General features: G+C 45.4%; 4 protein-coding genes and 5 non-coding genes across 20 annotated transcripts; 5 read left to right on the plus strand and 4 right to left on the minus strand.

Moving 5' to 3' along the window:
* Window positions 1–240: 240 nt before the first annotated feature.
* LOC119551917 (phospholipid-transporting ATPase IA) lies at window positions 241–24,976 on the minus strand. Of its 10 annotated transcripts, none has more exons than XM_037861543.1 (11): window positions 22,127–23,577; window positions 8,011–8,134; window positions 7,739–7,922; window positions 7,516–7,676; window positions 7,263–7,460; window positions 5,431–6,802; window positions 4,513–5,319; window positions 4,195–4,448; window positions 4,039–4,137; window positions 1,703–1,734; window positions 241–857 (listed from the first exon to the last, which is right to left on the minus strand). In XM_037861543.1, exons 1-11 carry the CDS (start codon window positions 22,719–22,721, stop codon window positions 760–762), a joined length of 3,924 nt encoding a protein of 1,307 aa, XP_037717471.1. In that variant the 5' UTR covers window positions 22,722–23,577; the 3' UTR covers window positions 241–759. The 10 variants fall into 10 exon arrangements, with proteins under 10 accessions (XP_037717471.1, XP_037717467.1, XP_037717475.1 ...); XM_037861539.1 differs by lacking the exon at window positions 1,703–1,734 and adding an exon at window positions 1,071–1,153 and having other exon boundaries at window positions 22,127–23,576; XM_037861547.1 differs by lacking the exon at window positions 22,127–23,577 and adding an exon at window positions 14,785–14,891.
* LOC119551920 (putative odorant-binding protein A5) lies at window positions 8,581–9,484 on the minus strand. Its single transcript, XM_037861550.1, has one exon. It carries the CDS (start codon window positions 9,184–9,186, stop codon window positions 8,605–8,607), a length of 582 nt encoding a protein of 193 aa, XP_037717478.1. The 5' UTR covers window positions 9,187–9,484; the 3' UTR covers window positions 8,581–8,604.
* Window positions 15,828–19,301, plus strand: LOC119551921. Of its 3 annotated transcripts, none has more exons than XM_037861552.1 (3): window positions 15,828–15,909; window positions 18,690–18,889; window positions 18,946–19,301. In XM_037861552.1, the coding sequence occupies exons 2-3, from the start codon at window positions 18,710–18,712 to the stop codon at window positions 18,991–18,993; spliced, it is 228 nt and encodes a 75-aa protein (XP_037717480.1). In that variant the 5' UTR covers window positions 15,828–15,909; window positions 18,690–18,709; the 3' UTR covers window positions 18,994–19,301. The 3 variants fall into 3 exon arrangements, with proteins under 3 accessions (XP_037717480.1, XP_037717481.1, XP_037717479.1); XM_037861553.1 differs by lacking the exon at window positions 15,828–15,909 and adding an exon at window positions 16,070–16,123; XM_037861551.1 differs by lacking the exon at window positions 15,828–15,909 and having other exon boundaries at window positions 18,596–18,889.
* Trnai-aau lies at window positions 16,264–16,337 on the minus strand. Its single transcript has one exon. It is a non-coding gene; the product is annotated as a tRNA-Ile (tRNA).
* Window positions 16,978–17,098, minus strand: Trnal-caa. Its single transcript has 2 exons — window positions 17,061–17,098; window positions 16,978–17,022 (listed from the first exon to the last, which is right to left on the minus strand). It is a non-coding gene; the product is annotated as a tRNA-Leu (tRNA).
* Trnai-aau lies at window positions 17,286–17,359 on the plus strand. Its single transcript has one exon. It is a non-coding gene; the product is annotated as a tRNA-Ile (tRNA).
* Trnal-caa lies at window positions 17,851–17,971 on the plus strand. The gene is made up of 2 exons: window positions 17,851–17,888; window positions 17,927–17,971. It is a non-coding gene; the product is annotated as a tRNA-Leu (tRNA).
* Window positions 19,730–20,588, plus strand: LOC119551919 (trypsin alpha-3). Its single transcript, XM_037861549.1, has one exon. It carries the CDS (start codon window positions 19,767–19,769, stop codon window positions 20,547–20,549), a length of 783 nt encoding a protein of 260 aa, XP_037717477.1. The 5' UTR covers window positions 19,730–19,766; the 3' UTR covers window positions 20,550–20,588.
* Trnai-aau lies at window positions 23,771–23,844 on the plus strand. The gene has a single exon. It is a non-coding gene; the product is annotated as a tRNA-Ile (tRNA).
* Window positions 24,977–25,406: the final 430 nt, after the last annotated feature.

Below are 25,406 nucleotides of genomic sequence, written 5' to 3' on the forward strand. Positions count from 1 at the left end.
AAAATGTTTGGTGCTGCCACAAGTTTCAAATTATTTTGCGGCCTGTGCTGCCACATGTCTGAAATTCTTTTGCTGCCAAGTTGCCAGACCACCCAAAAACAGTTGAATGGCCACCCAAACTTTTGTGTGTACACACTGAATGAAACCGTCAAAAAATTTCAGTTGGCGCCAAGTATAAATATTCAAAAACCGTAAGTTTTCCAAGCAACATTGTATTCCCAGCCGTATTAAAAGCCAAGATTCACGTACGAGAAATATGATTTATTTCCTTTTAATATCAGCGGTTTAGTGACCGAAAAATACAGAATCTTTGCCGACATCAATATGTTTTTGAAATTCACAATAATGTAATGCATATTGTAGGTACAAATGTTTACAGTTTACTTATAGATAGACTTTTAAAAAAGAATGCAAGTCTGTATCCGTATCACAAAGCAGCGCCAAGGACAAGGACAGATACGAAAGACCGAACTTTAGCCTCTTAAACATGTTTTTCGCGATCTTACAAAATAAATAACAGCAAAGACAGATAACTTATATGCGCAATAATCAATGTTGTGTGGCTACTACGAAATGTTTTCCGGTTACTGCAAGTGTAAGACACATAGAGAATAAATGTGACGAGTGTGTTTGGCCTACCAGAAGAGTGCTCTGATCTGATAAATCTAGATACCAGGTGAAATCTAAGTGTTGACGTTGCTCCTCTCGGATTCCTATATACATGTGCACCGTGAGATCCGTAGTCCCAGCATTCCCGGTTTAGTTTCCCTCGGGCTTTGGCAGATTCGTATCATAAGCACGTATAATGATAGACTGCGGCACAGCTCCGCCCTCCTCCTGGGAAAATGCATAGCCATCTGGGAAGGAAGACACAGTCAGTACAATCTCATAGACTCGTTATCACAATGTTATGTGTGGTATCTGTAATGTGTGATTGTGGACCCAGTGTCTCAAAGTTCTCCCGCTAAAAGAGCCCCTAAGAGGGGACACACCCGATCCCCGGGATGCGGACCTACTGCTCTAGGAGTCTGCCTCTAATGGCTTGGTTCCTGGAACTGAGTGGTACTCACGCGATAGCTCGAGATCCGTTTCGACTCTCGTGTTGGCACGACGGGTAAAGACATTACGTAGCAGCCGGGCCGTTTCCGTGAATCTGTTGGGTTAATTTTTGAGCGGGTCGGTTATAGTTTAGTAAGGGTTTCAATTTCGTGGGGGCTTCTTAAGTTAACGGGTGGGTTTCCATTTTGAATTGTTAGCACTTTACGCAGTTCTTGCAGTTACAAGGTCGATCCGAATTCTACGGAATGGAGACTTTCTGGGCTTGGGCAGAGGAGCATACATATGTATAATCAAATCAGGATGAGAAACGAGGTGTGTACAGGTGTGTACCAAGTTGAAGGGGCATGCAGAATACGTAATAAATGGGGTAGGCCTACATACTTTAAATATGGCAAATAAAAGGAATACGATGCGGTTCTGGAGATAAATTACAACGAATCTTTGACGCTACAGAAATCATAAGTTCGTACCATAAAGTGTTAAAGGTATACAAGTTTGAGGTCCTATTTGCCCCTACATCTCCGTCCTGCGAAGGAGAACACATTATAAACAAACCCTGTGACTGGGTGATGTGACTTAGTGGGTGTGTGGATGTATCGTGTTGTGTAGTTATGAATTTTCAGCTTTTCTACGATTTACTTACACCGAATTATCGATCCCAAGGCATACATGGTACTGCGCACACAGACATTTACGCAGAAAACGTTCAGAGAAATTTCAAATAAACATTTTTCAGAATTTTGCTGTTGACTCTTTGACTTTTATTAAATTATATATTGATTAGTTATTGTTGGGTGTGTTTGGGTTCTGCGAGTAGGTGTTGGGTGTGATTGGTTAAGTCGCTTTGTTGGGTGTCGAGTAATACAAAATAAAACAGGTACATTCAACATAAGTGCAGGGCGTATCGGATCGGATCGTATTCAGATCGGATTAAAACAATCAGCAGCCATAGAGTTAGTATATATCATTGGCCGAATTAAGTTGCATGCGAGCTGGGTGGACGGTGCGGGATACATATATTCAAAACTGATACATACATATCATCTGGGTACCATCACATTCCAAAAACGTTGGGATGAGTATGTATATCGGTTGGTTATAGATTGTTAAGTAGGATCGAACGGGGCATTCGTGACTGGGCTCGTTACGATTTTACAACCTGACAAGTCTCTTAAAGTAAAAGTTACACATCCAGCTAATACATAAATAGAAGTATAAGTACGTAAGGTAACTCAGGAATGATGATAACGCGGCTCACAAAAACATTTCCTGATTATTGGCCTATCCTACGTGCCTAACCACCTGGCTACTCCTTAGACACTATCACAGTTGGCAATAGTTTGTTAGCACATACAGTATGCGATGTATAAAGGATGCGCTCACAAGGCCTAGCATATACACATGGAAATACGATATGAGTTCGACAGTTCTTAGGAGGTACTCGATGCGAAAGTGGGAAATAGTCCCCTTCGGAATGCAAGTTACAATACTATACAATGCACACTTATTAGATACGTATTAACACTAGTAAAATAACTCGATTTGCTTTGCCTTCATCGCGGGCTGGGTCCCTCACATGTGCAGAGTGGCCGTGGTGGGTGAAGTGGCGCTGGTCCTGGCACTCCGAGTGCCAGCGAAGGTCATCTGGCCTCCCCGCCACTTCTGCCGCTGCCGGCTGCGCTGCTGCTGCTCCGTGTCCACCTCCAGCTCCAGGTTCTCCACCCGCAGGTTCGACTCCACACTGGACCTCGACTCCAGGTTGGTGCGATGGTCATGAGAGATTAGCGCGTGGCTGGATCGTATCAGCTTGCCGAGGGCGTATCCGAAACCGGAGTCACTAATGCGTCGCATGGGTGCAGGGATTTGAATGGGGTATAAATCGATTGAATGCATGGATTGGGATTGAAGGGGATACCATCGCCGTCGGGGGTTGATGGAGGATAGAGGAAGACAGAGAGATTACATTTTAGGGATTTCAATTCATTAGATATGTACTTGCTCATGGTGATGCAGTCGAACACTGAGAAAGTCTGATTTGGATTGATGCTGGCTGTTTTGTCTTAGCTCAATTAAATTGTGTTTGTTTCATTAAAGGCGCCGATTTTATTCAATGACACAGCTAGGCGAGATAACCTCAACACAGCCGATTGTATATTCTGTTTAAATTTTAGTTGCATTCAAAATTGCTACAAAATGCGAATCAAACTGGGGTAAATACATAACACATTTAGATCTAAGGTTCAGTTTTAACTCGTATTTAACAGTAGCTAGTTGTGCGATGTTCATGATAGGCATTTAAGAGGTTACATATGAATTTACACTGAGTGGATAACACATGACGAGAAGAGAAAGTGTTTAACAACTTAACTTACTCTAGTCTCTAATACTATTTACACATTTATCCGCTAATACTATGTAAGTTTTCCTTGTCTGAGTTGTATTTCCTTATCGATACGGATCCTGGTACAGAACACTTGGTGTTCCCTCTAGTTTTTCTTTGTGCGTTCACTTTAAGGTATATTTGGAGCAATTTTCGGTGGCCAATATTCAAGAAGTACTTTGGTTCTACGTAATAAGCACTAACATACATCGTAAGTTCAACAAACACAATTCGAGGAGGTGGTAGTGCGATAACGGAATGATTGGATTAAGTAAATGGATTATGACCCAAACAAACGCTAAATAACAACTAAGATAGGTTTCGATATTGGTGCAACGACTACAAGAAGCGGGATACTGAGTGCAGGCACATATGTTCAATCAGCCTTGTTTCTGGTTGGAAGGATGGGGTTGTATAAATATCAACGTCTTAGGGGTCTAGTTAATATTCAGCAAATGCGCAACAATTCAAATTGAAAGTATAGTTTGGATTTGTTTTTGGACAAACAAAACTAAATACATATGAAGGTATGTAGGGACCCTCCGGCCCGGAGGAAAAGCGTACTACGGGGTCTGGGAGGCGATTGCTTCGATACTTACGAAGATCGCGGCTCGTTCATCACTTCGGAGATGTCGCTGCGTCGGATCTCCGTCTCGCGAACAGCCTCTGTGAGTGTCTTGAACACGGTGTTGTGCACCCTGGAATAGAACCGCAGGAATAAGTGGTGTGCAGTGGTGGAAGCCTCCTTCACTCACAGTTTGCATATTACGTCGATCAGCAGCGTGGTTATGGGCACCAGCATTAGGCAGAAGTAGAAAACTGGCGTCGAGAGCAACTGGATGTCCATGCCGCGGAAGTTGCTGGCAAACTTGAACGTCGGCCACACGTGGCTGTAGATCAGCAGGAAACTGAACCACAGGACTATTGAGCCCCAGATGGCCAGGTGGGTCAGCCAGGTCCACGAGTTCGTTATGAGTCCGGCCTTCAGACAAACTGTGACAATCACGTACTGAAAAAGCAGAAAGTAAGCCTTACTGAGATCCAAAGCGAGTGAACACAAGCAGATGGCTCACCGTGTAGACTAGGTTGCCCATCATCAGGTAATCACTGGTCTTGCCATCGCCCCAGATGGCCTCTCCCGTGTAGGCCGCCAACGGCAGCCAGAAGAGGAACACCGAGTGGAGCAGGGCATTGAATATCCATATCCAGAAGACCTTCACATTGAAGAGCTTCGCGTTCTGCGACGTTTTGTAGAGCATCGGGTACCGGAGCATCGTCTCCGCCGTGCAGAACTTCTCGAATAGTCCCATCGCGAACGGCGGCATGGCCGTGAAGACCACGTTGTAGAGGCCTATGGTCCAGCGCTCGAACAGGATCTGACCCGACCAGCCGGAGTAGAGAGCGAACCACAACTCGATCACGTACAGACACACGTTCTTGTAGAAGCTGTACAGGATCAGCTTGGAAATCCTAGCGTAGTTCCAAGCCCCATGGACCAGCAGCAGGCGCTGCAGATACCGGAACTGGGCGATCGAGTAGTCCGAGGCGCAGGCCGCCTGCAGACCTTCCACTCCAGATATACCGATGCCCACGTTCGCCTTCTGGATCATGGCCACGTCGTTGGCTCCATCGCCAATGGCCAGGGTCACTGCGTTCGTACTCTGGGTGACCATCTCGACTACCTCCGCCTTCTGAATCGGTGAAACCCGACAGCAGATGACTACGCGGCACAGGAGGCACAGATCTTGGAAATCGTTGCGCAGGTCGCAGCTAAGGGCGTACTTCAGGGTGGTGCCATCGATGACCAGTGCCACGTTCGCGTCCTTCGCCGAAGAACTCTTGAACTCTCCATAATGCCGATGAATAACATCGCGGGTGGCCTGAAAAAAAGGTTAAGATTTAAATGTGTTTCGAAAGATACAGATTGGAAAACAACGAAAATCCCCTGAAGATCCATCATAGACCAACAAAATAAAGATTAACCCACTCACATCGAGGCTCTCCTCGTTGAGGATAATGATGTCCATGGAGTGGCTGATCAGGCGGCAGGAGTAGCCGATGTTGATGGCCGTCTCCTGCTTGTCGCCGGTGAGCACCCAAATGTAGATGCCTGCGTCCAGGAGAGCAGCAATTGTTTCCGGCACACCATCCTGCAGACGATCCTCAATCGCCGTGGCGCCCAGCAGGCGCAGATTATTCTCAATCAGGTTGGCCGCATCCTCCAACTTGCTCTCTCGATTCTGCAGAGCCACCGAGGCCTTGTCGAAGGTCTGACTCCACTCTTGGTACACATCCGGCCGGATGTCGGCCACCGCCAGGCAGAGGGTCCTCAAACCATCCGAGGCGAACTCCTCCAGATGACGCAGCGTCTCTTCCCTGAAGGCCTGACCCTGCGGAGCCAACCGCTCGTAGATCACCGAGTCCGCTCCCTTGCAGAAGAGCTTGATCTTGTTGTCCGGCGTGCGGACAATCAACGACATGCGCTTGCGCGTCGAGGTGAACTCCAGGACATTCAGCACCTCGTACCGCTTCCGCTCGCCCAGCGCATTTATCTCCACGTACTTCGGGGTGCGCGTGTCGAAGATGTATCCAAATCTCTGGGCCCCCTCCACCAGAGCCCGCTCATCCGGACTGGCGGCGTGGTAGATCATGGTGCCGTCCTCCTTGCGCTCGGGGATCACCGTATGGCACACGGACAGCAGCACCAAGAACTCCTCGATCACGGCGGCCGTCTGATGGCGACTGAGGATGTTCTGCACCAGCTGCGACTCCTCCGGCGTGCGCTCGGGCGTGTAGACGTACCCGGCGATGGAGCACTTCTTGAACTCCATCACGTTCTGCGTGAGGGTGCCCGTCTTGTCCGAGAAAATGTACTTCACCATGCCCAGCTCCTCGTTCAGGTTCGAGGTGCGGGCCATGGCCGGCGTGTTGGACTGCTCGTGGTACATCTCGATGTCGTAGTTGATGAAGATGGCCTGCAGGAAGCGCACCAGCTCAAGGGTCACCTGCAGCGAGATGGGGATCAGGTTGTTGTACAGGATGAAGAAGGTCAGTAGGTTGTAGCCGAGGCTCCGGGTCTTGAAGTCGGTGAGCCCCAGGTACCAGTCGGTCTCCGAGTGCTCCCGCGTCCAGAAGAGGTTGCACAGGCCGCTGATGATGCACAGGGAGATGAGGATCATGAACAGCATGAGGATCTGGGTGTTGGTCAGCTTGTCTACGGTGGAGCGTTTCAGTGGCGCCGAGGTGGAGTTCTTCATCAGCTTCGTCTCCTGGCCGGAGTACACCACGATCCCGAACACCCACGCCGTGTTCCGCAGGATGGCCCCGCGCTGCAGCACCTGATCATTGCCCAAAGCAGCGGGTCTAAAACAAGGAGGGAAAGCATTAATAGTTTTACAATGGCATAACTTTTAAAAGTAACAAACTAACTAATTATATTCTTACTGATAAGGTAAATGTCAAAAGAGAGGTCTGTATGGTTTATTTTTAAGTTAGATGATTAAACTTTCACGTTTAGATTTATAAGCGAGTGGCAGGGTAATTTGGTTCAAATCGAAACGAATTCTGTTTGCACTTAAAGTGAAAAAACAATTACATTAGTTTCCTAAAAAGTCTGCAAGATCAAATTTATTTTTGAACGATATTGAAAACTATTTGGGGCCTTATGTCATACCATAAAGATTGAATCTTGAATGGTGTGTCGTTCCGAAAATAAGTCCCGAAATTAGTGCCCTATAATGTTTACTCTTCGTATAGATTGTTTGTTTATTTTTGTGTTTATATAACTATTTCATTACCCGCTATTTATACACTAATTACTCACTGCTTGCCGGTCTCCTTGAGCACGCCGTTGAACTCGTACAAATGCCGGTTGGGCAGCTCGCACTCGATCCTGCCCTCGAGTCGCTGCAGATCCTTGGTCTCCAGCAGCTCAGCGGTGGCCGGCAGTGCCTGCCGGATCTTCAGGTTCGTCTCGCCGTCCAGGTTGGCCGTCTCTATGAAGCACATGGCCTGCGGTTCACTGTGGGCGAGTCAGCGGTCAGCGCGTGCTAATTGGGGTTAACTTGGGAACGCACCTGGACGAGAGCAGAATCAGATCGGCGGGGAAGAAGGTGTTGATCCCCACTTTTATGATGTCGCCCACCGTCAGCTCCGACCAACGGACTGTGTGCCAGGCGCCACTGTCCAGGCGCTCGATCAATCGGTGATTGATCTCATTGTCAGCCCGATGTCGTTTCTGGAAACCGGGATTTCGAAGGTATTTATCTGGTGGCAGCTAGCTGTACTCATAACACTTACGATATCCTCGATTATCTCCTTGATGGCGCTCACCGAGAGGATGAACATCAGTGGCACTAGCGTGGTGTACCGCCCCGTGGGCGACACATCCGGGATTTGTTGCAGTATGGCAATCAGCAGGAAAAAGCAGTTGGAGTACCGCCGAAACTGCTCGAACAGGAACGCGGGCAAAAAGCTGATGAAACTGCATGCAAACGAGATAAATAGTCGGGTGTGAGCTCCAATTTGGGTCATGTTAATTGATAGGTGATAAATGGCGGGCGCCCACTCACCTATACTTTGCCGTCGTTATGCGATTATTACAGTACTTAGTGGGCTGTGGCCCATTTAGGTTTATGACACGCCTCTCCCCATCATCCGCATCGTACCCAGCGGACGAGGTGAAGTCCTCATCATCTGGAAGTATCCATTAAAGGGGTGGTTAATAGGTGATATCAAAAAGGAACAATCGAAAACTACATGGCATTTAATGCTGTGACCAACGGGGGGCTTCTATAAACAGCATATTGTTCTGATTACTTATCGCTTTTTAGCTGACGTATATTGATGGAAGTGAACCTTTTTTCAGTTATAACGAAATAGCAATAAAATGATTTCCTGGAATTGAATATCTTTATTCTTTTCAATAACTGAGTTTCAGGCGTATCGATAATATTTTGCGAGTCATTCATTGTCACTATTCCACCCAGTAAGTGTTATAAATATGAAAACCCCTTTTTTCTAGACCGCATAATGCATACTTTAAACTCAAAATTTCCATGCATTTTCTGGGCTTTTAGTTTAACATTTGAATAAGAAATAATCCTTAAAAAATAAAAAAAATACAAAATAGTATGACACAATTGCCAGTTAGCCATGTCTCCACTTTATTCCATTTCCAAACTCAGAAACGTCGGTGTCCATCGAAAAACCCATTCCACAAGATAGAAGTTGGCAGCGATCGGGTTGCCCAGGGCGTACTTTCGTGCGAACTTGTGGCAATTGAAGTTGCAGCGACGCCCATCCTCGTCCTCGCGAATAAGGACCTCGTCGAAGTCCAGCTCCAGGTACTGCTGGAAGGCCAGGAAGACGATTCGATGGATGTTTTCGCCCTCCATGGCCCGCCGGTTGTCGTATGCGGCAATCGTCTGACCCAGGGCCACGTCGCACCCCGGAATGTTGCCCACCATCCAGATGAGCCACTCCGAGTAGTTGTCCGGCGGCACATCCAGGTCGACCATCATCAGCGTGTAGAACCGCTCCGGGTCGGCCTTGTACCGGATAATCGGCCGGCGGAGCACCTCGTTGATCACTATCGTAACGCCCGGCTTGATGTCGATGTCGCAGGGATAGAGCACGGTGATCACTTCCGTGGGCTTGCAGGCCAGCAGTCGCGGGATAACGTGGTGCTTCTTGAGCTCCGTGACCAGTCTCTTCACTGGACTGATCTTCTGGCAACTCACCAGCATGGTGACGCAATTTTAAAATTTTGATGAGGAAAGACGAGAAGTTTGGAGCTAGGCTGTCCCAGCCTGCTATACTGTATTGTACGTAGCACATTGTTCTATTAGAAGGTTATGATTGATTGTGATGGTTGATAATGTCGTTTTCAATTGCTTAAGTATAGATAAATTAGAAGTGATCAGTGAAACCGTTCAAAGTTCTTCAGAAGTCACAAAGCTAACTGCCCTACTTTTCATTTTACACTTTAAGTTCCAACTGAATTTCTTCTAGACCTCAAAAGTTTTTCCATTTTCACTGAAAAACGTATCTGTTTGTTTTGTACTATTAATCCCAGAAGTTTCAAATTGATTTTTCTTTACAGTATTTGGAAGTAATAGATTTTTAAACGTAATCATGAAGTAATCAAAGTATTAAGACAGCTTGGAATACCTATAGAGACCACGACACTTACGACTCCATCGGATGCGCAGCGCCTTGTAGACATTGCGAAAGTCCATTTTGAGCCGGCGAAAAAGCGCGGCACAGCGGAAGCGTCCTGCTCGGCCTCCAGATGGCGTCGCTACCACCGACTCCACCGCCTCCTCCTCCGCTTCCTCTTCCTCGGGCCCGGGTAGCTCGTCGGATCCAGAGTCGCAGTCGCCCACGGGCACGAAGGCAATGCTCTCGCCGGCGGTCTCCTCCTGATTCCGCTTGGGAAACCCCAGGATGGAGGGCAGGTGGTCACTGGTCACAGGCGCAGCAAGGATGGCAAGCCACAAGTGGGCGTGACGGTCGCGAACGGTATAAGAGCAGCTGTGCGAGATGGCGCCTGCGCTCCCTTTTTTCAATCACTGCGTATAAGAAAACACATTTTCCATCCCGTACGGGGGACTCTGTGGCCTGCATTTGCATATACACACGGCCAGGAAAGGTATTTCGATGGAACCCTGTTTGACCATTTAGTCGGAGTGGTTTCCTAGCTTTTCCTGGCCAGCATCTTGGGCGTATAACTTTTTCACATCCATCACCTGGCAACGTGCCTGCACTAATCTTTCCGTTCAGCTATCGATTTGTCGCAATTAGGTTGACTGCGTCGAGCACGTGATATAGCGCCTTTATAGTTTAGAGGAATTCGGTTTGAAGACACTGACTTCCTTGCTAATTGCTTGGTTGACACTGATTGACGAACGATTATTCACATTTACTTCAAGGTAGATATTATACACATGCCCTAAGGAAGCACCCTTCTACGCGAACCTTTTACTACGTGCGCTCTCCTGAGCTCCGATACTACGACTGAAATAAAATTCCAACGTGCTCGAAGGACTCAGAACGGACTTTGGGGATGGGTTTCGGGGGAGGTAACCCGTTTCGCGCTCTGGTTGGGAACCCCTTGAGTTCAGCCTTCCAATCCCCAAAGCTGCGTAGTGCATTCTAAAAGGAGCTTATAAAGCTTGCGATTATCGTAAACCCAAAACATTGCGTACCACTCGGGGAGATAGTGAACGGGGGTTCGAAAGTGCAAGAGCGAAATCGAAAGCGAAAGGTGTTAGCACAACAAAAGGTGAGAAGCCACGGAGAGAAGAACCAGAAAGGGGAATAGAAAGAGAGCGCGCCTGCGCCTGGAAATAAATGCTCTTAAGCAACTAGAAAGGAGTCGACTATAAAACTACCCTAGTGCGATATTCCAATGTAACGTCAGCTTATTTAATTATGTGTAAACATACTTGCGAACTCTTTTTTGTTTATGCTAAAGGTAAGGTAAAATATATTCTGAGGGCAAACAAGAAAAGAAAAACAAACATTGATAAAATACTCATAAATATTTCTGACAAGCTATGGCATTTCCTGCCAAAAACTTTTTACTGATCTTCGTTCGTTTCCGTTTCTGTTTAATGTTACGATAACAACATGTAAATTCCTTGAATTCCGGAAAGTTTTAAGAAAAAAGATTGTATAACACAATCCCGAAAAATTGCCAAAGATTGTAAGAGTTAATATTACGCATTATTTCCTATTCCGAATTTAAAACTTGTCAGACCTATCAGCTAGACTTGACCTTTAGTATTGACAAAAGCAGGCAGACTTAAAATTTGTTTGTAGTAAATTACTAAAATTACTACTAGTAATATTTGTTTCTAAACGTTGATCAACCAAGTCAAAGGCTACGAAACGAATAGATATAACAAAGATACATTTTTAAGTAGGTACATACATTTTTATGCATAAATAACGTTAATATTAGCAAAACCTTCTAGTCACCCGAAATAATTCAATCCAACTAAATAAACGCTACTAATCGAGGTGTAGATTTAAGCTATGCTGTTCAAATCTCAGTCACAGCTAGTTAGAAAATCGAATCAGCTTTTTAAAATATAAAGTATTATTGTGGTATAGAAAGTGTAAGCACCTTTTCGTTTTTTCCTTCCAAGACCGGTTTTTTTTAGAAAATTTTTCAGGGATTGCTTACTGCCCCCGGTCGATGGTGCATTCAGCCTTCGATGGGGATTACTGCCGTCAGTCTCGGTGAACCCAGCTCCGCTCCTGGACGGCGCAGCGGGATCGATGTTTTCTGGCCGAGAGCCAGATGGAGGAGCGCCGTCTCCGCCGGACGGAGTCACCTCTGGACCGGTGGTGGCTGTCCGCCGGAGCAGCTGGCTCCTCATCCGCCGGACGCCGCTGCCGATCCAGGACTGTATGCTCGGCCACAAGCTCCTGGCGTCGAAGGTGGCTTGGCTGGAGGCGGACTGGTCCTGCTGCTGCTGCTGCTGCTGCTGCTGTCGTCCTTGACCGTGTCCGTTGCGCCCATTCTGGGCGTGGCTGCGGTCGCTGCCCGCTCCGTTGTGTGCGTCCCTCTCGTTTTTGCCGGGGTCCGCCATTCTAACATGGCTCTGCGACTGGCATGGGTCGCACTGCAATTAGTTCCACTCTGCACTCACCTTCCGGATCTTATCTGTTGCGACACGACACGATTCAATTAGTGGTTTTACTCGAAGGACCGCCGAGACTTTTCGCAATCGCGAATTCTATTGCACTTTGGATTTTGCGTTTAACTGTCATTTTAGTTCAACGTTGCCGGTTTTTATCATCATTGCTTGATTTTCAAAAGCTTGCTGAGGTACTGCACACGTAAACAACTTGGGAACTTGAGCATTTTATAATTCGCTTTTTTAATTTATTTTAACTTGCACGCACATGTTTGGGGTTAAGTCATTTTAATGAGGCGCAACCAAATTCACAAAGGCATTTAATCATCGAATAAGCTCAATCTTTTGTAATAAAACAGATGCAAAAATTAACAAAAAACAACAAAATGTACAAAATGTGTGGGTTTGTGTGAACCAAAATTCTCATTGAAAGCCCGGCTGATATTGTTTTCCTTATTAACACAATATAAATATTATCACAGCTTTCAACAGAAAATCAACACAATACAACAAAATAATAGTCCGCCAATAATATATGTGAGTCAAAAAAAAATATATAAATAAAATAAGTGTATAATCTCAAACCTTCTTATTTTAGAAATATTTTTATGCGTATGTACTTGTTGAGTGACATGAAGAACGAGATTGAAGCTGGTTTTTTATTTGTATATTTAAAATACAATTTCCAGATAAGCCATACGGATTTTTAATCCATTTTTAAGCTCTGCGTTAGCAAAAACGTCAAAAAGCTCAGTTTTTCTGCAACTATTTTTCCAATGACCTGGTATTGATTAACTGCCCACTTGAGGAGGTAATTTGGCTGTCATTAGGCGAAGAAGGGAACCAACCAGCCAATCAACAATGAACTGAATTCAGAATACGGCACTGGGATACATGGTATCCTTTGAATCTGTTTATATAGCCGCTTTGATTCAGGGTCTGTGCAATTTACTTTGGATTAACTAACCCCAACAAACGGCCAGTTCCCCCAGGAGGCCCACCTCGTGCGGTCAGGTAAACACGACAGGTAGACAGGTAAAGAAATTAAAACACATATGATAAGGGGAGTGGGAGTGAGAGTGGGCATGAATGGGTAGGATAGTCCAGCGAGCATCGACCTCGCAATCCGGAAGCTAACGAAGCGCCTTTTGGGCTGTCTGCGCTGGCCAAGTGATGAACAAAGTTTTCTATTTGCGTGCCATGTATGTACGTGCTTTCAGGCCATAACTATATGGTCACCCGGAGCAACAACAACACAGCGAATTATGGCACCCGCAGAGTCATTAAAACGCCCATCAGGGGTTCGATTGTCAAAGGATTTTCCGGTGGCGGTGCACGTGTGGGATTTGGAAATTGGATTCCTGAAAGGCAACTGCAGCCAAGGGTCGTTGGGGTTTATCGATTGATCCAGTTTCTTTGGAAATGCCTTGCATTCTGCGAGCCATGTAAGTACCTGTAATCAACTCCCGATGGCCTTGATGCAAACAACAAACAAACGCAATTACACCTGCCATGGAAAATCGACAAATGATATACTCAATTGGACTTGGAGGGAAATAGGTCTTTAATATTTATAGGCAAAGGTCTCCACAATGAGGTGCAGTTGGATCTAGGGAAAACGAAGGCAGGCTGGTGCTAATTTCGATTTTTCTCTTATGGAGTCTGACGTAAATCGGTTCAAGTAGATCTGTCTCGAAAACATATGTGGCTACAAATATACACATATCTGCGACGCTATTAAAATTTATTCTGCCAGCCGCGACGGCGTCTAAAAATACCACCGTAGACATAGGAATAAGTAGGTATTTTGGATTCATTCCAAGCGAATTTACTTATTTGTGGATTTCATATTAATCCAACCGCAGGAATGCCAGAAGGGAGTGCATACTGTAAGAGAACAATCTCTACTGGGCCCAAACAGAACTAATTATACAGCTGTCGAAATCCGCACTGGCCTGGGATCCTAAATTAAACATTTGGGCTGCACTTGAACGGTTCAGTACTGCCAACGAGTTGGGGAATAATTTCCCTAAAGAGAGGTGATAATTATGACCGAGCAGGCCCGCGTTTCAGGCACCGAGCGATACAGTGAAGTGTGTCTGTACTTATCTGCTTATCTGTGAAAAGTAAACAGATACAAAACACACAGAGCACACTCCGTGGTGTCACCTCATTTCCGAGGGCTGGAGTGGGATCCTCTAGACGACAAAAGTGTCCACAGGCAATCAATACAGAATAATTGGCAGTCGACCAATATTACTGTGTCATCGTTTGTTTAGTTGGCCCCCAGAAAAGGCCCGCATTTCTTGGAACACCTCCACCCTTGAGTTCAGGGAACAGTAATGCTAGGCTACATTACGATAGTATACTCTTATATAAGTGCGGGGTGACTCAAGACAGAGGTGCATACCCCCCCAATTTCCCAGCTGCATGGAAAGTTCAGGGCAGCGTGACGAAACTGTCAAGTCACTTATTTTAATTTTCGTGTATTTTTAGCACAACATGTTTTGTTTTCCCTTCGCCGATCGTCTAATTAATTTGAGTTTGGCAAATGAAAGCAAAAGTGACGAAAATTAATAAGAGAAAGACTTTCTACACAGTCGCGGATTTGGCAAACAACGGGCACTGATCAGCTGGGCATTAACTATACTATACACAGTGTGTCACAACGGTGACGACTGACTCACTAGTGTTTACCTTCGAGTCTGTGGATCTGCTGGCTCCCAGCGCACCAATATAGTAGTGACATATCGCCCGACACTAAACGGATGTGACCAACCGATCGCACCTGCAAACCCCGTCGATTTCTGTGGGACTAATGCAATTTACCAGTAAATTGGTTCGCACATGCAACTGCAAATGCGGCTAATGCCCGATAAAAGGGAAAAGAGTCGCGAAAGAGAGCGTATTACCGATGACGCCAACAAATGGCAAAGAAAACTGGTCTGAACAGCATTTACAATTAACAATTGCAATTGCAAAACAAAAGAAGAGCGGTACTTAACATAGAGAGGATCGGGAGAAAACAGAGAGTACCAGAGAGGAGCGGTACGAAAGCGAATCGTCTTTCCGTGGCATTGCCAATGAGTGGATGATAATAAAACACGCTTTCAAATTGTGTTTTCCATGCTGTGTTTGCCATTACATGGAGAAAAAATCCTCCCAGCGAGGGTGGTTACTCTGTGCTGGTAACAATTGTTATGTCTTAGCATGTCAAATTATTATTTTGAAACAACTTTGGCATCTTAAGTTTTAGTATTTGATTGGTTGAAATATAGTTTTTTGAACTATACATTTTTATATATTGTTTTACATTAGAAATATAGCAATCTATTCTCGCAAGATATTTTTTTCACTGTTCCCATACATTCTGTGGATTTGATTATACAGCTGCTACTCTTCATTGGTCGTAGCATAGCATAGCATATGAAAATCAAACGATGAATTGGCGCGGTAGCCCGAATTTTCGTGAATACAAGCTATACGGAGGTGGTTGTTGTCCATGCAACAAATGTCCCACCTAGTACCCCAATAATTACATTTGACCTTTCGCGGCGCGGGTCTTGTGGGTGTTTTTAAATGCCGTCACTAATATCCGAAAGCGATTTGTGTTTCGGATGACTGTGCATCACTGAGATCACCGTAAGAGTCTGTCGCACATTGTGACTAAGTATCAGATATCCAGTATTTACTTTTGTCAGTAACAATTCGCGTTGGTTCAACACGTCGACCTCGTTAACCGGTCCAAAAGGCGCCTGTCCGCTGGCACGACTTTTTGCTCGGCGGTTCGAAAAGCGACTGAAATGCTGAAAAGCTGAAAAAGTGAGCAGAGAGCCCCGAGTGGCGAAGCAACAGAGCAACCCAACATCAAGTGTTTGCCTCGGTGGGGTGGGGCGTGTTTTGATTTGTGTACTAGCGGGCGGCTGTGGGTTGCCAGACCGCGGGAAGTAACCGCTCAAGAAATCAATTTGGGCCGGCGGTGGCCCTTTGTAACTCCCCTTTGACGGTTTATCAAGATTTACACACACGCAGCACGGTATGTTATTAGTTATCACCCATCTGGATGTCAGAACTGGAAGGCCAAGTGTCAGGCTGACAAATGATATGAAAGGACTAAGGACCAAGCCTAAAGATAATCAGCCTACGCGCCAGTAAACGCTAAAAAAAAAGTCAGACTGGCCCATGAGGGGATCGAACCCGCGACCTTCGCGTTATTAGCACGACGCTCTAACCAGCTGAGCTAATGGGCCATGCGTATAATCTTGGCAAAAGGCGTATAACAGAAAAGTGCTGAATCAAACGGCTTGAAAAGTGCAAAACCAAAAATAAATCTCAACTAGAAAAGCTTTTTTATTCGAAAGTTGTAATAATAAGCAGTGGTTCTATTTTGCAATAAATAACCATAAAATAAATATAAATAATTTACTCCTCCTAAAATAAAACATGAAAATATAAATTATGTAAACCTATAAGTTTCCGTAGTTAAAAATAAGATTACACATTTTTTGAATGCATTGCATTAAGAAAGAGGATTGCTGATTAAATTAAAAGCAATGCAATCCTCTCATTTGGAGTCAGATTTGACTTAGTGACTGGACATTGTGATCAATAATTCATTATTCACGCGAAAAGCATTTCCGGAAATTAATAACAAAAAAAAAAAAGGAAGGCTGTTGGCCAAACAAATCTCCTTTGATTGTACATCGGCTCTGAAGTAAATCAGTTTAACAAATAATAAACAAATTTAAGGAGTTTTTATGGAAACCATGTTACCTTGGGAGGGGAAAATCTCCATACTGCATTCAAAAAAAACCGTGACCAAAACAAAAAATGTCAATTTTACTTTACACTTTCAAAAAACAAAAACTCTTAAACAACCAAAAAAAAATTTGTCAGAAGTGGGATTCGAACCCACGCCCTCAGAGAGGACCAGAACGCTCACACACTTTCGTTCAGAAAGCAAGATTTCGAATCTTGAGTCTGGCGCCTTAGACCGCTCGGCCATCCTGACATATGACAAACGGTCGTCCGAATCGCTAGTTCTGCCCGTGTATACAGAGAGTATAACAGTGAGAGAACGGTTCTGCTTGTGGTGGTATGCCAGTTGCTCACAACAGAACTGACAATGTTAAATAGCGTAACAGTTCTGTTAATTCATCTCCTTACTTAAATTCGACATTTGACAACGGATTTCACATGGCCCATTAGCTCAGCTGGTTAGAGCGTCGTGCTAATAACGCGAAGGTCGCGGGTTCGATCCCCTCATGGGCCAACGATAACTTTTTTAATTTTTTTTTAATTCACTTTGAAAATTAAAAAGTAGGTGATGAAAATGTGCCCCGCAAGCTTTTCGTACAAAACCCAGATAACCTAGCCCTATTATGGACGGCTGCTAGCTTTATCTCATGCCGTGCACGTTAGGGCACAAAGTATCCTGCGGTGATGTCACATAAAGCCGACAAGGATGATCTAACGTGGTCTATTTCTTGCAGGACAGCTAAGTGAAATGTCAATTCAATTTGCCATCAAGGATGATTGAATTACCCGCCCCTTCAGCTGCCCAACTGCTGCGCGTGTAGGGTATCTTAATTTGCTTTGGCAATCAAGCTAAACGGTTTATTGAGCGATCTTATCTCAGCAACGAGTTGAAAATGCTTTTAGAAAATAAATCGGTAAACGGAGAAAATCCTAATTTATTGCTCCCCATTCCCACTTTCCATTGAGTAACTTAAGACAAGAAATTGGGCGGCGCCTAAATCAAGTGTCAGGATGGCCGAGCGGTCTAAGGCGCCAGACTCAAGGTTTCAAATCTTGCTTTCTGAACGAAAGTGTATGAGCGTTCTGGTCCTCTCTGAGGGCGTGGGTTCGAATCCCACTTCTGACAAATATTTTTCTTTTTCCGAGTTACTGAAAACAATTGTTATTTGCACATTTTGATAAGTGATTTTGAGATTCAAAAAAACATTTTTGCTCAAAAATTGTTTGTTTAACCTGATTTTTAAAGCTTAGAACGAAATCTAGGTGGAAAAAATAAGTAAATAACCTAGATATTAAAAAAAATGAGAAATCGCTATAGTCGATGGCCTCGACTATTAGATACCCGTTACTTAGCTAAATGGAGTGCGAGAGGGATGGACATATTCTTGCAGCAAATCTGTTTTGTTCACTAGCTTGGGCTAGCTGTGTCAATATAGTTATATTCCTTAATTCAAGGAATAATGGGCATGGAGATATGCTTGCAGAAAATCAGTTTTTTCACTAATATAAATTTTGGCCCATAGCTAGGTGTGTCATGTTCCTTAATTCAAGGAATAATGGGCAAAACATTGCCCTAACGACCTCAACCCGGATTAGTAATATTTTTTTGGTGGCAGGCCATCTATCAAAAAATTACCGAATATGGATTACATCTTATCTGTGTGTGCTTAAAGACTCTTTACTGATTCAATTCCGAAAAATTTAGGATTCCTTAAAATCCTCATTTAATAGGCTTTGTTTCTATTGACACAACAACTTAACCTGTTCTTAGTAATCAAACGTATTTAAAACGAATATTAAACATCAGAATTTGCATATTTGTCCACCAATTTCAACCATGTCAGAGGAACAGCCGACGAACTCGATGCTCAAGTCCATCTTAATTTTAAAAGACGAGGAATTGGATGGGGCCGGAGGTGACGGTGCCGAAGAGGAGGGGTCGAGGCCCAAGAAGAACGTGACCTTCAACAGGGTGGTGGAGCACTTCTGCTACTCGGATAACTTGACCAGCTGGAAGAGACACCTGATGTCCGACAACGACTTGGTAAGTATGGCGATGGCAGGGCCCGTTCCATATTGATTTGTATGTGGTTTTTCCAGCGCCGAAGCATGCCGCCAGAGTCGAAAACTTACTTCGCGAAGCACTAAGTCCAATTTATGACTCCAGCCCACCATGACGACCATATTGCAAAAGGCACAGCGAGCAAACACAAGCTACAAGCGGAAGTTGTTAACTGAACGTGACACTTTTAACCTAATTGCGGAATAAATGGCTGCCCATGTCCTGCCGGGCAGAGGGATGTGGGCCTGTCAGTTGTTTTTAATGCATTTCCCATGTCCTCCGGCTGGCTAGAAAGCGGACCAAATGGCCAATGAGTTATTCATGATTTGTACTTATTTATATTTAGTGTGTTCGTATTAAAAGCATCAGCCACTCGGCAGTTGGCTACGACTGATTTGGCCTTCGATTCCATTCAACGCACGTAAGAGGGCATGCAATTTACAACGTTTTCTTTGTGCTAGGCGGAAGGAGTAATCTGCATTTGAAATATTTACAATTGGTAAGGCCCAGCCAGTCGCAGGAGAGAGCAGAGGACGGATTACGGCCCCGTTGAGACGTCAAAACAAGCATTCTAACGATAAGTCTAAGCTCTGCCACTGACCTATCTCACCGCGTCGGTTAACAAATCGATAGCCACACGGCAGGCAATTTAGAGCACCTATAATCCTGCCAGCACTCAAAGACAATTGCAGAAAGATGGTCCCGCGCAATCAGCCTTTGATAGGGATGATATATGGCCGTGTCATTTGACTCCCTTATCCACACGGGCAATGCCCAATGGTAATCGCCATTCGTGGCTATAAAAGGCCCTAGAGGGCAGCTAGTTAGCCAGCCCAAGTCGAAGACCGCTACCACAAACATGTTCCTGCAGATTGTCACTTTGCTAGCCCTGTTGGCCATCACGAATGGCGCAGTCATCCCCCTGGGTCTGGAACCCCAATCTCCGCAGGATGGCAGGATCGTAGGCGGCACAGCCACTTCGATTGAGGAACATCCCTGGCAGGTTTCCCTTCAGCGTTCCGGAGCGCATTTCTGCGGAGGGTCAATCATCAGCAGCAACATCATTGTGACCGCCGCCCACTGCCTGGACTCCCCAACCACGGTGTCCAACCTCCAGATCAGAGCGGGATCCAACAAGCGAACCTACGGAGGCGTTCTCATCCAGGTCGCTGCCATGAAGGCGCACGAGGGATACAACTACCAGACCAAGGTCAACGATATCGGTGTGGTGCGCCTGCAGTCGTCGCTGACCTTTGGCTCCACCATCAAGGCCATTGCGATGGCTACTGCGACGCCAGCCCACGGATCAGCGGCCAGCATCTCGGGCTGGGGCAAGACCTCCTACTCCGGCGGCTCCTCCTCGGCGACGCTGCTCTATGCGAACACCAAAATAGTGGGGCGTTCGCAGTGCGCCAGCTCCACGTACGGATACGGTTCCTCCGTCATGGCGACCATGATCTGTGCAGCGGCGGCGAACACGGATGCTTGCCAGGGCGACTCTGGCGGGCCTCTGGTATCCGGAGGCCAACTGGTGGGCATCGTCTCCTGGGGACGGGAGTGCGCCCTCGCCAATTATCCCGGCGTTTTCGCCAACGTGGCCGAACTGCGGGATTGGGTCCTCCAGGCCCAGAAGACTGTCTAGCTTAAGTTAAGAGCAATAAAAACCAACTCGTAGATGTAACTGCAGCCGGCAAGGCTTTCGATTCTACTGCTGCTTCCGCTCATTTGAGTGCTCGACAGCAGTGACTTGTGAGTCCAGTCCCCTCCGTCCAATGCCACACATGCGGCAGCAGGACGTGCCCTTCCTGTGGGCCACGCCGCCCGAACATGCAATCTGGGTCAGTCCGCAGGGGTTGGCTGCCGGGTGGGGCCTTAAGTTCGGCCGGGGAGCAGGACGGCACAGTGGCAAGCCAGTTACGGCGTTTGCATACTCAACGCCCAGTACAATCGGGTGAGGTATCTGTGACATGGCTGGGAATGACATATAAAATCCCTGTCTGTTTCATTTGCACATTTTTGGATTACTCCTTGCCACTGAATTTAAGTGAGCGTAATTTTTGAAGTACCAAACGAGGGTTTCTGGCTGTAAATTTATTATTGCAACATCTTCAAGTCATCATTTTCCAAGCTTTCCTTTTAAATTAATTTCATAGAGCTTCATTTGCCTAAACTACCGTAAATGCTCCTCAAACAATATTTGATTAATATGGGTTTTAGTTTTCTAAAATATTTTCTAAGTTATCAATCAAACTATTTATTTAAGAACAATGACAAACAAAAATCTCAGACTTTATGTGTACTTAAATTCAGTTATCTCTCTGTTTTCGGGCTGTAAACTAAAATTGCCTTTTTTTGTGTCACTTCAAATATTTTACAACATTTTTCAGTCGTCAATAAAGAAGAATAAATTTTGATTTCTTTATCAAGAATGCCTGACAATGAACGCAATCCCTCTAATTTAAAGAGCACATTTATATTTACTCTTTTGAATTTAATTGTACCCCAACGGAAAAGTAAGTTAACAAGTATTTATTATCTGTGCTTTACAAATCCCGCTGTAAATTATTTATTACGTCTGTTTAGGGAAACGAATCTATTATATTTTGTAACGTTGCAAAGTTTTTCCCTTAGCAACTTGATAAAGACAATTCAAAACCTAATTATAAAATTGAAGAAAATTTAAGAGTTTAAATTTTAAAACCAAAAAAATTGGAGAAACCAAATAAATTGTTTACGGACACTTTTTTGCCAAAAGTTATTATCAGTCGCTTTAAATAAAACCCATAACAACTATAAAATATCACAAATACATAATAACAATCCAACAGAACTACATTTATTTTGCGCTTCTTCTATGTAGAAGACATAATTCTCGTATCTTGCTAAAGCCGCAAACTCTTGCAAATTTCGTAAACCAATACGATTTATACAAAACCAATATTTGTTTATATTGAACCGGCCAATCGAAAAGTACGGTCTCTAAACAAATAAAAAAGTTGGCAAACAAATCTCCGGGAGGCATTGGCAGTGAAAAACCGCACCCTCGCTCCACCGAGCTCCAGACTACGGGGCGCCAAGGGTATTGATCCAAGCGAGAAAAGGGAGGCAACAAAGTGAGGAAATGCCAGCAGAACCCATGCCCCGACCCACGAGCAGCATCTACAGATGGTGACTAGCCTATGGAATGCCAGGCATTCTTGGGAATCCAACCGCACTCACCTTCGTACTCCGTTCGCTTCCTTCGCAGAAATGAGGCGGTCATTCGCAGGCCCCGTTGTGCCAGGACGGAAACCCGGCTCCTGCCGCTCTGGCGTGATAAGATGGAGCCCTTGGAGTCCTTGCGGTTGGACGACCGTCGACGGGAGGACAGGGTCCCAGCCACGGAGGTGGAAACCGAGGCAGGAGGCTGCAGACCAGAGACCGGGGTCACGGGTGTGTTGGGCGTGTCCGAGTCGATGAAGCCGAGGTTGCTATTGGCACTGTTCAGGTGGATGCTGGAGTGATCCGTGGGTCCGCACAGCGTAACGCTGCCGCCGCTGTGGACACTATGCGACACGGAGGCGGCCAGCTGCTCATCCAGGCCGTCCGACGCCCGCGGGGTCAGGTGCTCCAGGGACTCGAAGTCCCTGTTAATGGCCGGCGGCATAGAGTGCCGGAACCACGAGTCCTGCCTCTGCTGGGCCACGCGTTGCTGCCGCCGTCGCTGGCTGGCCGAGGACCCCGAAAGGTTCCGCAGACGTCCATCGGGATCGTCCACGGATCCGTGGTCCGGACTCCGGAGCTCCAGGCTCTGGCGCTGGTAGTTGCCCGACATTTGAGGGCTTCTCTAATCGGGACTGGCTCCCAAGGCACTTCTTGGTCAGGATTCAAGGTCTGCAGGCACTCTCAAGGCACTTGTGGCTACTAAATCGTTCCCAATCTCGTTATGTAAGGCGCTCAACCTCTAATTTGGTGGGTGGTTCCATGGTCGTCTCCAAACCGACTTCCCTTACCGAATTCCCATGCCCAATTCGAGGGCCTTGACTCTGACAGGTGTTGAGAACCGGAACAACTGGCGAAGGAGACGCTGCCATCAGTCGAGCGACTTTAAAGGCCTCAATTCGGGCTAATACATCAGAAATTCATTGCAGCTCTGACATTTGGGGGTAATGGTTTTTTGTTGTCACGCATATCAGAACGGGGCACGCTTTCGCTGGCGGAGATTCGAGTGTCTATACTCCTTCAAGTGGAATCTATCTCCCCAGCATAAATCTGTGGCAGTCTAAATAATTAAAACGTCGCTCACGGCGGAAACCTTCAGATTATCGAGCTGCACTCGCGACTTCAGGTGCCCCGACTGCAGTGCTAAATTGAGTGTTTACACCTCTCGAATTACGCTACGCCGTAATTGCAAGCAGGACGAAAAGGAGCGGGATTGCGGGATGGCGGGATGGCGGGGCCGCCTTCAACGATTTCCCACGGCAATGTCAAAACAACTGCTGCTGGCGGAAGCGCCGCAGCCGAAAAAAGCACGTCCAAACCGAACCGAAGTCAAAAGCCAACTGCGGATCCTCCACGGGAACAAGGAGAACGGAAAAGGGACATCGACGACAACGACAGCCCAGCCGCCTTCGGTCCACGAATGCCCGAGCCCTTCAGCCGAAGAGCCGATGTGAGTGAAAAGTTTTCAAAAATATATGTGTCGCTCAGGAATACCCGCTCGAATGTGGGCCAGGCCGGGCACTAAATAAACTACGAGATAAATTGGGCAACTATGAAAATGCGACTGTTTATACTTTACATTTTCCATACGAAACTATTTCTGGCATACGCGTGGTTTCCTTTTTGCAGCCCAAGTTTCTTTTGGCCGCAGCGAGTCACCGCGGCCCATTAGCTCAGCTGGTTAGAGCGTCGTGCTAATAACGCGAAGGTCGCGGGTTCGATCCCCTCATGGGCCAACTCTCTTTTTTATTTTTTTTTTTTTAATTTTTGGAATTGGTGAGGTAGACTTGGTATCCAGGTGCAGTTAAAGTAATCTTATCGTTTTATTGTGAGCGACCGAGATTCACAAGGTCTTCTATTAATATTTCCTGGTTAATTATATTTTTAGGGGGCGTTTTATAAGAGTAGTTTTGGAAAGTACAGACTTACTTTGCTATAATGAATTTTATTTTGCATGTTTCTCGGAAGGATTTAAAATATTAGTGTAAGTCCAAGTCTTACTGACTACCTATGTTTATCGCAGTATGAGTAAATAAGCAATCATTCATCGTAGTATTTCACGGAATACAATCATATTATTTTTAGGGGCTATCTTTAATAAAAGCCCCTTGAACCTAAGTTCGGTGACTCATTATACTTTTCTTAGTATAACTTGATAATAGTTCCATTAATTAAAGCGTGTTTCTATCAGAACTTATTGACTTATTGAAAAAGAATTAGTTAGTTCAACTAAAATTAAAAAGAAAAAAATAAAAATTTTAAATAAATATGCATAACGCAGATTACTATTTCCCAGAAAGCCACACAGATTGACTGGGACCCACGGCTTATAGACTACAGAAGTTCGAACTTGCACGGCTTGAGGTGTGGAATTACTCACAGGTATTTAGGAGGCCGGGTTCGGGGGTTTCGCTGCGGCGATACGACCGCCGAAGGCGTGAAATGGAGGGCATTCCTTGAGAGCAACTGGTGACCGAGCATAAACATCCGAGACAATCGCAGAAGGAAAACCAAGAAAAGCGCGGCCCTTGTTTGGCTTCCGTTTGTTTCTGCACACAATCCGTTCAGTTCAATTCCTCGAAGAAGGGAAAATCATTTATGCGAGCAAGCATAAAGGCCGTACACTACACCCGCACTAATATTTACGCACTGATGGATTGGGCGGAATTCTATTTAAGCGCAGGAAATAAGTAAATACATATGTACACTGCACATATATGTTTTGATAAGGCGGTAAACAAAGCCGCAACTGGACCGATAAGGTGCTTTTACACCGGTGTACCCTATTTCCTCTATCTGGACTTGGAACTCGATTGGTCTTAACGCTTTACGGCCCTATAACTATTGTAAACACGTCGCGACACTTGCTTTTGCTTTTTATCATTTTGCGCTTTTTATTATGAGCAGCTGGCACGGTTGCATTCGCTTTTCAGCAGATCTGGCAGCGCTGTCCCAAACACCTGTTTGCTGTTTATCGAATATCGTTAGCGGGCCGTTCAAAAGGTTCGTTAGACAATATTAAAAAGAAAATATCTTATTAAGAGCACAAACCTTTTGTGCCTAGTTTCTTACGTTCTCTAACATAGATTCCGCTCCGAATTCAATGCTAAGCGATTTATGTGACACCACCGTATAAGAGTGATTTTTGTAATATTCAAGTGCCCAAAATAAGAAAGACTCCAAGTAGACAACAAATAATTATATATTTTGTGGTGACTTATCTTAGTTTCCTGGAATAAAAGAACTAACACAATTTTTAAATACTCCAATACATTTATATCTCTTTTTGTTCAATTTC

Source organism: Drosophila subpulchrella, chromosome 2R, assembly GCF_014743375.2.
Source record: "Drosophila subpulchrella strain 33 F10 #4 breed RU33 chromosome 2R, RU_Dsub_v1.1 Primary Assembly, whole genome shotgun sequence".
NCBI classification, from domain to species: Eukaryota; Metazoa; Arthropoda; class Insecta; order Diptera; family Drosophilidae; genus Drosophila; species Drosophila subpulchrella.

Coding starts and splice junctions, on each gene's coding strand:
- LOC119551920 (XM_037861550.1), bottom strand. CDS start 9,186: ATGCTGGTGAGTTGCCAGAAGATCAGTCCAGTGAAGAGACTGGTCACG.
- LOC119551917 (XM_037861538.1), bottom strand. CDS start 22,721: ATGTCGGGCAACTACCAGCGCCAGAGCCTGGAGCTCCGGAGTCCGGAC. Junction 4,449..4,512: donor TGGGCAACCTAGTCTACACG/GTGAGCCATCTG, acceptor CTGCTTTTTCAG/TACGTGATTGTCACAGTTTG. Junction 2,897..4,038: donor ATGAACGAGCCGCGATCTTC/GTAAGTATCGAA, acceptor GCGACGCATTAG/TGACTCCGGTTTCGGATACG.
- LOC119551919 (XM_037861549.1), top strand. CDS start 19,767: ATGTTCCTGCAGATTGTCACTTTGCTAGCCCTGTTGGCCATCACGAAT.
- LOC119551921 (XM_037861551.1), top strand. CDS start 18,683: ATGTCAGAGGAACAGCCGACGAACTCGATGCTCAAGTCCATCTTAATT. Junction 18,890..18,945: donor TGATGTCCGACAACGACTTG/GTAAGTATGGCG, acceptor TGGTTTTTCCAG/CGCCGAAGCATGCCGCCAGA.